Below are 13,935 nucleotides of genomic sequence, written 5' to 3'. Positions count from 1 at the left end.
TATATTTTCATGGAGTAGCTTTTCTGTCTTTTTTCCTTTTCTCATACTGTCATTGACAGTTTAACGCTGTGATGTATTTCTTGAACACTAGGTATAAATGAGAGTTTTCTGCTTTTAGTATTTATCTAGTAGTCTGGACAAATTAAGACGAAGGGAAATTTAGTTATATTAAAAGTTACCTTTCAGTTTATGGTGGGGGAGTGTTAAAATATCAGCTGTACTATATCATATTACATAATTATACTGTGGGCATTACTCATGCATAAACTTAGCCCTATCATTAAAAGGTACCCAGCATGTAAGTGCCTATTCACATGTTCACTTCAGGCATCTCAGGATAGTATGGATCTGGAGTTATTTTTTTTTTTGTGGCTGTGCCATGTAGCATGTAGAATATTAGTTCCCCGATCAGGGATCCAGCCCGCACCCCCTGCCCTGGAAGTGCAGCGTCTTAATCACTGGACCGCCAGGAGGCCTCTAAAGAGTTACTTCTTAATATTGGTTCCGATTTTTATGCTTAATGCTACTGTATTATGATTACAAATTTGTAAAGCTTATTTGTGCAGACAAGTAGTAGTTGAGGGGAAGATGGAAAAAGATAATAATTTGTTGGGGTGGTAGAATTTTTGATATATTCAGCCCCTTTTTTGGAGAAGGAAATGGCAGCCCACTCCAGCAGTCTTGCCTGGAGAATTCCGTGGACAGAGGAGCCTGGTGGGCTACATACAGTCCATGGGTTCGCAGAGTCGGACACGACTAAGTGACTAAACGACCATCACTGTTAATAGTACTTTATTATTACTATTCTACTTATATTTTTAATAATCTTATTCACAGGGGAGAAGGGTAGGGGAAGGGATTGTTGGGTAGTTCGAGATTGATATGTACACACTGCTGTATTTATTTTATAATTTATTTGTTACTTTTGCTTGTGCTGGGTCTTCATTGCCTGCATGTGGGCTTTTCTCTGGTTGCTAAGAACAGGTGCTGCTCTCTAGCTGTGGTGCGCAAGCTTCTCATTGTGGTGTCTTCTCCTGCTGGAGAGCACAGGCTCTGGGCACACGGGAGGCGGTAGCTGCCGCATGTGGGCTTCAGTAGTGGCTTGTGGGCCCTAGAGCGTGAGCTCAGTAGTTGTGGCATGTGGCTTAGTTGCTCTGCAGCATGTGGAATCTTCCCGTACCAGGGATCAAACCCGTGTCCCCTTCATTGGCAGGCGGGTTCTTAACCACTACGCCACCAGGGAGTCCCACACTGCTGTATTTAAAATAGATAACCAAGGACATCCTTGGTGGTCCAGTGGTTAAGACTGCGTTTCCACTGTAGAGGCTGTGAGTTCAGTCCCTGGTCAGGGAACTAATAAGTTCCCACGTGCCATGTGGCTCGGCCAATAGAAATAAATAACCACCAAGGACCTACTCTATAGCATAGGGAACTCTGCTCAATATTATGTAACAACCTAAATGGGCGAAGAATTTGAAAAAGAATAGATACATGTATATATAAACTGTATCACTTTGTTGTACACCTGAAACTGTCAAAACATTGTTAATCAACTATACTCTAGTATAAAATAAAAAGTTTTTGAAAAGGAATTTTATTAGAACATGGTGGTGGTGGTTTCGTTGCTACGTTGTCTTCCACTCTTTTGTAACCCTATGAACTGTAGCCCGCCAGGCTTCTCTGTCCATGGGATTTCCCAGGCAAGAACACTGGAGTGGGTTTGCCATTTCCTCCTCGAGGGGATCTTGGTAGATAGCTACTATTATTAATTTTTCTTCGGGACCCACTAGAGAAATTAATTTGGTCTTGTTACCGAGAGCCTCTAGGACATTTGAGTATGAGATACTTCTCTTTACTGTGTATATCTCTGCTTTGCTTCAGCCTTCTTTCATGCTTTTATCGTCACACAGCATCTCCTTGCTATATTTTATCTAGGAAATTTTCTGAAAACATGAAATTTTGTCCACACTTTTTCTTTTCAAAACTACACTGTGCATTCAGAACAGTTATTTTTGCATTACTAATCAACCCCAAGCGAGTTTTAATCGTAATTAATGAATTACGTATAATTTGAAGACTTCAATATGATTATCCTTTTTCAGTGGTAAATCCAGCGAGTAGAAACAAAATGTTAGATTAGTATGCATTTTATTCTTGGCTTTACAGTATTTTATTGTTGCTATTTTAAACACTAATGATTGAATTTGATGTTATAACTCCCTTGCCTCGTACGCTCAGTCGTGTCCGACTCTTTGCGGCCCCGTGGACTGCAGGCTCCTCCGTCCATGGGATTTCCCAGGCAAGAAGACTGGAGTGGGTTGCCATTTCCTTCTCCAGGGGATCTTCCCAACCCAGGGGTTGAACCTGGGTCTCCTGCATTGTAGGTAGACGCTTTACTGTCTGGGCCACCAGGGAAGTCAAAGGACATACTGTGGATAGTAAGGGTACATGTATAGATGGGAGGAAAACAACATTAAAATTAACATTTAACCTTTCTTTCATTTTCTTAATATATAGTGATTTACTGAGCACCTCCTAAGTGCCAAGAACAGTGCTAGGTAATGTCCGTAGTTATCGCAGTATCCTTTTTGCCAGTGAAGGCTCAGAGAAGTTCCTTGGCAGAAAGTGATGAAACCAGGAGTCATACCTAGGTTTGCCCAGTTGTACCATGTACAGTGCATGTAATGGCCTTTATTAATTTTAATCATCAGAGGCTCTCAGTAATTTAAAATGTCAGTTGTTGAATATGAACAGTTAGTTAGAATTAATTGTGTTCATCTGTTTTGTTTTGTTTTTTTGACTCTACTGCTTGGTGTGTGGGATCTTAGTTCCCTGACCAGGGATCAAACCTGTGCCCCCTGCATTGGAAGTGTGGGGTCTTAACCACTGGACCATTAGTTCATCTACAGTGTGTCTTAATTTTTTTTCACCGTGCCGCACCGCTTGCAGTTCTTTGACCAAGGAGTGAACCCAGGCCCTGAGCAGTGAGAGTACAGAGTCCAAACCCCTGATCTCCAGGGAATTCCCAACTTTGTTCTCTTAACCTTTATGTTCCTCCTCCACAGCTTTCCTCTGGTATATATTAATATATATTTGAATGAATTTTATTTTATTTTTAAATTTGTTTACTTGGCTACAGCAAGTCTTCATTGCAGCACTTGGAATTTTTGGTCTTCCATATTCGTTGAGGCATTCAGGATCTTCAGTTGAGGTATTTAGACTGTTGGTTGAGATATGCAAACTCTTAGATACAGCATATGGATCTAGTTCCCTGACCAGTAATGGAACCTGGGCCCCCTGCATTGGAACTCAGAGTCTTAGCCACTGGACCACCAGGGAATTCCCTAAATGAATTTTTAATCATAACAATTTGGATAAGAATAGGTAATTATAATTAGTTTGGAAGGGATGTTAAAGTGAATCCCCTTTCCCAGGATATCAGTATGGTGAGAGCTGGGAGGAAAGGTAAGGCAATTCTTGTTCATTTCTTTGTCTTGAAAAACAGTTTTCACTATGGAATGATGTTGAGAGAGATGGGAAGTAGATGAAAGTCTTGGAATTTACAAGAACTTCAGTATTTTACTAATAATCAAATTTTCAAGTCCTTGGTTTTCTTGGAGATGAAAAATAGGGAAATCTGTAGCTTTGGAATCATGATGGTTGATGGAGAGACATCTGAATTATAGTTTTTTAAATGGTTGCATTTCAAATTTGTGCATATACTGCACATCCATGCCCATCTTTGTTTCTTAAGCCTCTGCCCTTGGAGGGTGGGCTTTTAAAACATCTTATCACTTCGTTACAGTGACACCTACTGGTGAAAGCCTTTGCCATCTTTGTGTAGATTGCCCTGTACTTAAGGAATTAAGGGATTCCCTGGTAGCTCAGCTGGTAAAGACTCTGCCTATAACGGAGGAGACCCTGGTTCAATTCCTGGGTCGGGAAGATCCCCTGGAGAAGGGATAGGCTACCCACTCCAGTATTCTGGGGCTTCCCTGGTGGCTCAGCTGGTAAAGAATCTGCCTGCAATGCAGGAGACCTGGGTTCAATCTGTGGGTTGGGAAGATCCCCTGGAGAAGTGAATGCCTACCCACTCAAGTATTCTGGTCTGGAGATTTCCATCAAATGTATAGTCCATGGGGTCACAAAGAATCACATAGGACTGAGCAACTTTCACTAAGGAATTATCTTCATACTTTCTGAACACTGTTAATATACCAAAAAATGAGAAGATGCATAGACTAATTTTTTTCCTGCTGTATAGTTTTTAATGATAAAAGTTACAGAGTTATACTGTAGAAAATATGAGAAAGAGAAAGGGAAAAAAACAAACTAATAGCACTGCCCATTGCAGCCACTGATTTGGTGTGCCCAAATTGCTCTACTGGATATAAATTTTAATGTATGCATTTCTCTAGCATAACTTTCTTAGTATGCCTGTAATGTGTTTCTTGGTTTGTTCAGTAATAATGTAGCATAAGCATTTTTTCTAGGTTGTTGTAATATATATAGCCCTATCATTAAAGAATAATATAGTATAAGCATTTATTCTGAGTTCAATTAATCATAATTTTGCTGACTGCCTAGTAATCCATCTGGTTACTTGAACAGTTTATTTACATTTTAATCCGTTTCTTGTATTGCTGTTGTAAATCATTTGATGAATGTCTCTTCAGATGACTCTTTCCATGTGTTTGCTAAGTTGCCTCAGTTGTGTCTGACTCTTTGCAACCCTGTGGACTGTAGCCCGCCAGACTCCTCTGTCCATAGGATTCTCCAAGCAAGAATACTGGAGTGGGTTGGCATTTCCTCCTCCAGGAGATCTTCCCATCCCAGGGATCAGGTCTTCTGCATTGGCACACAGGTTCTTTACCACTAATGCCACCTCGGAAGCCTGACATTTTCCGTAGTTGGATTTTTTTCAGTGAAGAGCATTTTTATGTACTCTGACCTTTCCCCAAATAAATCGTTGGCTGTGCTGGGTCTTTGTTGTGGTGTGCAGGCTTAGTTGTTCTCCAGCATATGGGATCTTAGCTCCTCCACCAGGGATCAAAACCACATCCCCCGCATTGGAAGATGGATTCTTAATCACTGGACCATTTGGGAAGTCCCGTTAATCCTAAATACTTTTTTACCCATGCCTTTTTCTTTACTGGAACCACTGCCCTACTTTAGACTTTTATTACCTCGTTATTATCAAATGGAATAACCAGTATATTCCATTTTTTCCCTTCCAACACTCTCCCTCCCAACTCTAATACTTCTCTTAATAGAGTGTTTTATTATCACTTTATTATACACATTATAGGACAGATATTATACTTGTTGGTTTCATGTTGCGTCTTCCCAAGTGAGATGATGAAGCTGGGAAGCTCTGCAATGGCCAGGATTATATCTAACTCGATCCAGAGCTTAATATAGTGTCTGGCACATGTCCTTATTTGTTGGGTTAAATATTAGTCACATCTTAAAGACATGCCCTATATTGCCAATGTGCCCTACACATATAGGAAACGTGCTGTTTCCCTGGCTGATGTATGAAAGTGCTTATCCATACTCTCTCTGCCATCACCTTTAAAAAAAAATCAGTCATTTAAATATCTGTCTTGCATCTAATAATATCTGTTTTGAAGTTCGTCTCTTCACCTACATCCTCCCTCTCCTCCACCACCATCCCACACTCCACTACATTCTTTCGTGCTGCTGGTAGTCTTCCCTTTGCCTGGAACTACCCTTCCCTTGCCAACATTCTTCACTTGGCTAACTCCTATGCATTTTTTGAAGTTTGGCCCAAATCTTGGTTCCTTTAGGAAACAGGCCTTTTCTGAAATTCTAGACTGGAGAAATTACCCTTTTCAGTTCTGGAAAATCTTTGAATGGCTTTTAGTATAAGGTTTATATCGTTATTTTGAAATTATCTGTTTCTCTCTTCTCTAGTGAACTACAAGCTCTTCCACAGTGAAAACTATTTCTTTGAATCTTCAGCACTTAGTGTAGTACCTGGATCAGTAGACAGTAAATATTTGATAAACATTTTTACAGATTGCTGTTAGAGAGTCCACATGGCACTGTAGGGATAAGGTCTTAAGGAGGTTTGTATATAGGAAACCCTATAGATTATCATTTATACATGTCTATGGGTATAAAATCAGAGAAGGCAATGGCACCCCACTCCAGTACTCTTGCCTGGAAAATCCCATGGGCGGAGGAGCCTGGTAGGCTGCGGTCCATGGGGTCTCGAAGAGTCAGACTCGACTGAGCGACTTCACTTTTACTTTCCACTTTCATGCATTGGAGAAGGAAATGGCAACCCACTCCAGTGTTCTTGCCTGGAGAATCCCAGGGACGGCGGAGCCTGAGGGGCTGCCGTCTATGGGGTCGCACAGAGTCCGACACGACTGAAGTGACTTAGCATAGCATATGGGTATAAAATATGATGATTAAGTAACAGGAAGTATTTAATGTGTAATTAAGTAAGTTTAGAAGCAAGATATATATATATGTGTGTGTATATATATATATATATATGAATTTTTATAGAGCGTAACTTACTGATGAATTAGCAAGGGCTTGCATTCTGGAACAGAAGGAAATTAAATTTCTGGTGCCCATTCTTTATTCTTTTAAAAATTTTTCATTTATTTATTTTTGGCTGCACTCGGTCTTTGTTGCTGCACTCAGGCTTTCTCTGGTTGCGTTGAGCGAGGGCTGCTCTCTATCGCAGCGCTCGGGCTTCTGTGCTTGCAGCACACGGGCTCGGTAGCTGGGGCACACTGGCTTAGTTGCTCTGTAGCACGTGGGGTCTTTCCAGACCAGGAATCGAACCCATGTACCCTATACACTGTACCACCAGGGAATCCTACACTGTGTAGGTTTTTGTTTCTTGATTTGGAGCCTTATTCTGGATACCTTGTTCCTCATGTATTGTTACCAGTATTCTGTTTCAACATAGCTGAAAATACACAAACATTTTGTGGTCTGAGATATTCTTCTTTGAGTTAAATCTGTTGTGTAAAATGAAACATTGAGAAAACCCAGTGTGTGCTTAATATAGGTATTGTTCTAAAGTTTAGTCTTACTGTATTAATACTTAATGAATTAAAGAACACTATGTTCCCAAAGTCATTTCAGAAAGCAGATAATAAGGAAGTGTATGGGAACCACCCTTTTGGAAATTATTGAGAAGGTTCTTATTTCATCTTATTTTAGTATTACCCAAGTTTTTTTCTCAGAGAAGAATAGGGTGTTTGACTTGCTATGTGGTGGTCTTGAAAGTTCATAACTTCAGCACACTTCTTCACTTTGAGGAAACTAAAAAAGTGCGTAACTGCCATGGCTATTTCAGAAACTGATGCTAGAGGCAACCACTGAGTTGGGCAAGACTGTCATTAAGCTGTGCCTTTGGTTTACTAGTTATTTTAATCATGGAAAGGAAAATCTTTAATTTATTTCATTGCCTAACCAGTACCACATTTTAAGATAAAACTGTTCTTATTCTAAAACTGTTATTAAAAGAGGCAGGGAACAGATTCTGGTCTGATGTTGATACTCTGTTGACATTTTATCCCTTCTTTTTGTTAAATGAAATTAAAAATTGTTCATTCTGTCTAACCCCATTCTCAGTTTTCTTAGTTTGAAAAAATTTGAAATCATTGTGGGGGTCCAGGAGGATATTAATTTTTGACTGTCCATTTTGTAAGAATTGAAAGAGGGTTAGAGATTTAGTTTTAGTAGTTCTGATATCTAAGTATATTATTCTTATGTTTCAATAAAATGGAGACAGGTTTGCTTCTTTTGAGTTGATTGGGGCAAGGGAGAACTTTGAGGATTGATAAGTTGCTTCTCAAATTTTAATGGAGTTAGTTTAGCTTGAAAAATAGATCAAAGAAGATGATTTGCTTATATGCACCACAATTTTATCGTCTCTAAAGACCTATTATAGATAGTCGGATCACTAGTTTTATAATTGTCTCTTCTGAAGTAATTTTTGGTAGGTAACTATTGGTAGTACTAACTAGCATCCTACCTTATCTGCTGAGCTGTTAGGGCTTATTTTAAAGGATAAATTCTCCATCCCCACTAGGGGGAGTTTCCACTTGGCCGCACATAATTTTTAAGCAGAATGAAAATATCGGCGTGTCTTGTTCTATGATTTCTCCCTACATTTTTCCACAAGGTATTTCCCTAGCAGTATTTGACGTGTGTACTGAATGTCTGCTGTGTGGCAGCTCAGTGTTTCCTGTACTGTGCTCAGCGACTTCCGTATTTGTGTTTCACAGTAACTTTATGAGATCTGTCATGTTTCATCCCAGTTTTACTGATGGGGAAATTGATAACTAGAGAAGTTATTTAATCGTTACCAAAAAAGCTAATCGTAGTGCAGGCACTCATTTCTAGGGTCTGTCATATTTCTAAACTGGTTCTTAACTTGTGCTCCAGTACTTCCCAGTTTTCATTCTGCCAGTATCATGGAAATCTCAAAATTTTCAAATTACATTTATTTTGCTATGATAGGCTGTGCTGGAAGTGCTAGAGTGAGAAACAGAGCACAGGGAGGGCTGCTCATAAGGCGCGTGACTCAGATTATGCTGATCGGCAGAACAGAGTTGAAATGAGGTACAGAAGTCAAGAGCCTGGGTTTCTAGATGTTTATTTATTTAGTTTCTACCCCATTTATTTAGTTTCCTTCTTTATAAAATAGATGAAGCAGGGCAGTTCAACACTCTCCATTTATTAGAATCTTAAGTATGGATATAGAGTTTTTAACTTATTTGCAAAATGCTTTCATAGGTGAATGCTTATTGATGGTAGATTTGAAAGCTGGAGAAGAATGTTAGCTATTCCTTTAAACCATTGCTTCTGTCTATTGGCCTAGAACAGTGTTTGAAAATGACAGATGAGACCCATTAGTAACTCATAAAATCAATATACTGGGTCATGACCAGCATTAAGGGAAAAAAAAAATAGAGTCTAGAAAATTTCAGAATACACTGCTTAGCATAAGGATAGACACTTTTGTGAAACTCTTTCAATTATATATATATGTACTAGATTACATTGTCAAATATATATATTTTTATTGTATGTTGCAAGTTTGAAAAGCTTGAAAAACACTGTCCTGGAACTTTGTAGAATTTATCTATTTTAATTTTACCAGGAGAGAAATTATAGTGAATTTAAGACAAATTTATCTTTAAAAGGAAATGAAATCAAGTAACAGAATGTATGTATGGTGTTTTCTTTTTTGTGTGTGCATTCTGAAAAGCATCTAATCCCAAACCAAAACCTTCTGGCATGTATATAGCTAGCTACGAAGAATTAACTTTGAGGACTTTCCTGGTGGTCTAGTGGTTAAGACTCTGTATTTCTGCTGCAGGGGGCTTGGGTTTGATCCCTGGCTAGGGAACTAAGATCCCACATGCTGCTCCACATGGCCAAAAAAAAAAGAATTAACTTTGATCTCAGCTCTTTGGTTTTTCTCTGTGTATCAAAATTTATAATATGCATGTACTGTTTCCTGCTGAATATTCAGAACAATTTTTTGCTCATTTCAGGAAATTTCCCCTTTCTGGTTTTGAATAGTTTCTAGTTTAGAGTCCCGTAAAGTCTTATTTTTAGTCACTTCCATTTTGTTGGTTCCATAAGACATTAGCTCTGGGAATGAGTAAGAGATTTGTTGTAACCTCTTTCTATAACAGTATGTAACTTTATCTCATTCTTTTTAATGCATATATAGTAGTCCACATAAGTTTATTGTAATTTACTTAACTAGTTCAGCAGTGGTGTACCTTTTGATTTTTTCCCAGTTTTTTGTTACAAGGCTACAGAAAACTTTACTGTCACTTATGTTTATGTTCTCATGAATATATCCATAGGACATTGTGATTGAAAGTGAAATTTCTTTGAAGATGTGCACTTAAATTTTTAATGATATTGCCAAATTGGCCTTCAAAAAGGTCATACAGGGAGTTCCCTGGCAGTCCAGTGCTTAGGACTCTGCACTTTCACTGCCAAGGGCACAAGTTCAGTCCCTGGTTGGGAAACTAAGATCCCACAAGCTACACAGCTCAGGTGCACCACCCCCCCAAAAAAAAAAAAAAATATTAAAGGTCGCACTAATTTTCACCACCTGCCACTGAGCCATCTGGGAAGCCCTGTATCTTTGCCGATGCTGTGCCTTGTTAGAGTTTTAACTTTTTAACCTGGTAGGTTAAAACAATCATAAAAGTCAAATAGAATTGTGTTTTAAAATTTGAGAATGAGCATGTTTTCATATACTTATTGTTTCTTTGTCTCTGTAGTGCTGATTTTTGAGATTTCAAGTACAGGCAATATCAGTGAAGGTGACTTCAAAGTTTTGAAGAAATGGTGCTGTAAAAGTCAAGGGTCACTGTGGCTGTGATGACCTTCCCACCTTGACCCTTGTACTCTCTTAATTTCAGGTGATCATGGAGCTCAGCTTGGCCTCCATGGGGCTGGTGGTGATGGAATACATGATGACCCAACAGGTGGAGAAGAAGGAGAGAACAGCCCAGATCCCCAACCCCAAGCTGGTCGGAGGACCCGGCGGGAAGCATGCACCTGCCCCTACTGTAAAGACAGTGAAGGAAGGTAAGTTGATTCAGCCGGTCTCTTTAAGAGTGTAAGGATGAAAAATTAGTAGATTAGGAGGTAAAAATAAGTGGGGTTTTTTGTTTGTTTTGTTTTAACTTTAAGACTTGGCAGGGTTACACAGGGATCAGAGATAGTACAGTGCATTTGATTAGGTCACATATGGTCTTGGTTCCAACTCTGGTCCTTTTCATCAACTCTTAGACCTTGGACCTTCAGAGATGCCTGCTTTCTGTTAGAGACAAGGAAGTCAGATGGAGCCAAATGGTCAAATGATTGTTACTTTATGTCTGTTTTGAGATGTTTGTTTGTTTGTTTTTATTCTTTAAAAAAATTCTATTGGTGAGATGGTTTTAACAAGATATAAAACAGCCTGGCAAAGAAATGGAAACATACCTACTGTAATGATTATTTTACAGTGACTGTGTGAAAATCATGAGTTTCTTTTTTTTTCCCCTCAAAATAGATAAAACTACTTATTCTGGGTAGAAAATTCTTCAATCAAATAATCTAATATCTTCTACAAAACAGACTTCTGATAGATTTTCGCATTAGTGTACTGCCTATACAATATTATCTCTGAAGAGTTCCAGGTTATTTCCTTTTTCTTCAAGTCACTGACTTTGAAAGAGACTAGAAAGTCATATAGGTTTTTAATTACCTTTGAAAAAAGTCTGTTAAAGTTTTGCCCCATTAAAAATAAGCACAGGGGACTTCCCTGGCGATCCAGTGGTTAAGAATCTGCCTTGCAGCGCAGGGGACTCAGCTTGATTCCTGGTCAGGTAACTTAGGTCCCATGTGCTGCCGAGCAACTGTGCTTACATGCTACAACTAGAGAGTCCATGGGTCACAATGAAAGATCCTACATGCTGCAGCTAAGACCTGACACAGCTGAATAAATAAATAAATACTAAAATAATAATAATAATAATATGCACAGAGTTTCCCTGGTGGCTCAGTGGTAAAGGATCTGCCTGCCAATGCAGGAGACACAGGTTCAATTCTTGATCTGGGCAGATCCCACATGCTGCAGAGCAACTAAGCTCGGGTGCCACAGCTGTTGAGCCTGTGCCCTTGAGCCCCATGCCCTGCAATAAAAAAAACTCATTGCAGCTAGAGAACCTCCACATAGCAATGAAGAGCCAGCACAGCCAAAGTAAATAAATTAAAATTTTTTTTAAAAGAACTTAAGAAAAAAATAAGCACAAAAATAAGAAATGTACCAAAACAAAAAAACAATTTGAATTCTTTGTAGGTTACCCTACATTATGGGAAAAACCTGAATCAAAAACACTTGAGTACATGGACTTCCCAAGTGGTCCAGTGGTTAAGGTTCCACACTTACATTGTAGGGAGCATGGGTTCGATCCCTGGTCGGGGAACTAAGATCCTACATGCTGCATAGCATCCCCCAAAAATTAATTAAAAGGGGAAAAAAAGCTCTTGAGTACAGTAGAGTTTCCCTCTCAAAAAGCTTCAAGTGGATTTAAGTTTTTGAAGGAAATTCTATGATTTCCACCTAAGTGTGATTTCATTTCTGTTTTTTTTTTCCTGCTCCTCTGCTAATGTGTGCTGTTAAAACCCAAGGCAAATCTCTTTTGGAAATCTCCATAGTGCCCACTAATGGATCACACATGGTACAAATTGGTTTGGCAAAACATTTCAGAACTGATTTCCTGAGAAGAGCTTAGGATTTGCTCCATATAGGGAATTTTTTTTTTTTAAACATACCTTGAATTAGTTAACGGTCCTTATTTCCCCTCTTTTAACTTTTTTCCATCCCATCTTCTTCCACTGATGTCTCTCATAGTACTTTATCTTTTCAGCTTTTAATCTTTACCTTTTGGCTCTTGACCTTTATTTTGGAGAAAGGAAAGCTTTGTAGTTGTAAAATATTATGTTTTAAAGTTCTCCACCAAATGCTTAATGGAGAGACCCTTTGTTCACTAATAAGTTCCCAGTCAAAAATATCACCACATCACCATATTCACAGTGGCTCCCATGGAAAATGCGTGTATTGAGACTTAACGTCCAGAAAAATACAGGAAAATGCCTCATAGATTTCACAGGTCACCTTGAAAATGACATCACACATTGGAACTGACTATAAAGATTTAGCTGTTGATACTAAAAGTGAAGGCTTTTGGGAATTCCCTGGTGGTCCTGTAGTTAAGACTCTGCACGTTCACTGCAGAGGGCACAAGTTTGGTCCCTGATCCAGGGACTAAGATGCCGCATGCCATAAACAAATCAAAAAAAATAAAATGAAGGCATTTGTGTGCGTGTGTGTCTTGAGAAATCTTTTTTCTTTTTGTAAGCTTCACATATCTAAGTGCACATTTTGATGTTTATTTATTTATAGCTACACTAGGTCTTTGTTGCTCTGTGGGCTTTTTTTTGTCGTGATTGGGGGCTACTCTTTGTTGTGGTGCACCGGCTTCTCATTGCAGTGGCTTCTCGTTGCAGAGCACGGGCTGTAGGGCCCGCAGACTTCAATAGTTGCGACTCCTGGGCTCTAGAGCACAGGCTCAGTAGTTGTGGCACAGACTTAGTTGCTCCATGGCATGTGGGATCTTCCCGGAACAGGTATTGAACCTACGTCTCCTAAGTTGACAGGCAGATTCCTTGTTTTTTTTTTTTTAAATAAAAACTTGGATTAGTTTTGAATGGGTCCAGTAATTACTATGGATATTTTATGACTCTAATTTTTGTCTCTAAAATGAACAAAGAATAATTGTGTTTTCACTTCCAGGGGCTCTGGGGATCCTGGCAAGAAGAAACAGCACATTTGTCACATGCAAGGCTGTGGCAAAGTATATGGCAAGACCTCACACCTACGGGCACACTTGCGCTGGCATACGGGCGAGAGGCCTTTCATGTGTACCTGGTCATTCTGTGGGAAACGCTTCACACGTTCAGATGAGTTACAGAGGCACAAACGCACACACACAGGTGAGCGGGAGCTTGGGAAGGGAGAGGTAGTAATGGACCAGAACGAAAAGACAAAATATACCTCGGAAGTAACTAAAATTTCTGAGCAACTTATGTTTGAAATTGAATGTATGGATCATAAATGGCATTGGAGTTAATCTGAAAACCCTTAAGAAATAAGGATTCTGAAGGTCCTATATTACTTTTCTGCTACACTTCTTCCTTTCTGAGTACTCTCTAATCTTTACTCCCCCCCCACCCCAAAAGACAAAAGATAATCACCAGAATTTTCTTGTTTTTAATCACCTTTTAAGATGAGCCTTATTCTGCCGTATATGGTTTGAAGGGAATGACCTGAACAAGGTACCCCTACTTCCTAAGATGTGATTTTCT

The 13,935-nt window shown here is 39.2% G+C and overlaps 1 protein-coding gene across 3 annotated transcripts in view; it reads left to right on the top strand.

Annotated features, from left to right (window-relative positions):
• SP1 (Sp1 transcription factor) overlaps nt 1-13,935 on the top strand; it is a 44,890-nt gene that overhangs the window by 19,381 nt on the left and 11,574 nt on the right. For all 3 annotated transcript variants that reach the window (XM_019960460.2, XM_019960458.2, XM_019960459.2), the window contains exons 4-5: nt 10,443-10,611; nt 13,364-13,563. In XM_019960460.2, coding sequence (XP_019816019.1) covers nt 10,443-10,611; nt 13,364-13,563 — 369 coding nt within the window. The remainder of the gene's footprint in view (nt 1-10,442; nt 10,612-13,363; nt 13,564-13,935) is intronic.

Source organism: Bos indicus, chromosome 5 (assembly GCF_029378745.1).
Source record: "Bos indicus isolate NIAB-ARS_2022 breed Sahiwal x Tharparkar chromosome 5, NIAB-ARS_B.indTharparkar_mat_pri_1.0, whole genome shotgun sequence".
In the NCBI taxonomy this organism is placed as follows: domain Eukaryota; kingdom Metazoa; phylum Chordata; class Mammalia; order Artiodactyla; family Bovidae; genus Bos; species Bos indicus.
Note: the sequence above shows the minus strand (reverse complement) of the source record. Positions and strands in the feature narration are given on the sequence as shown.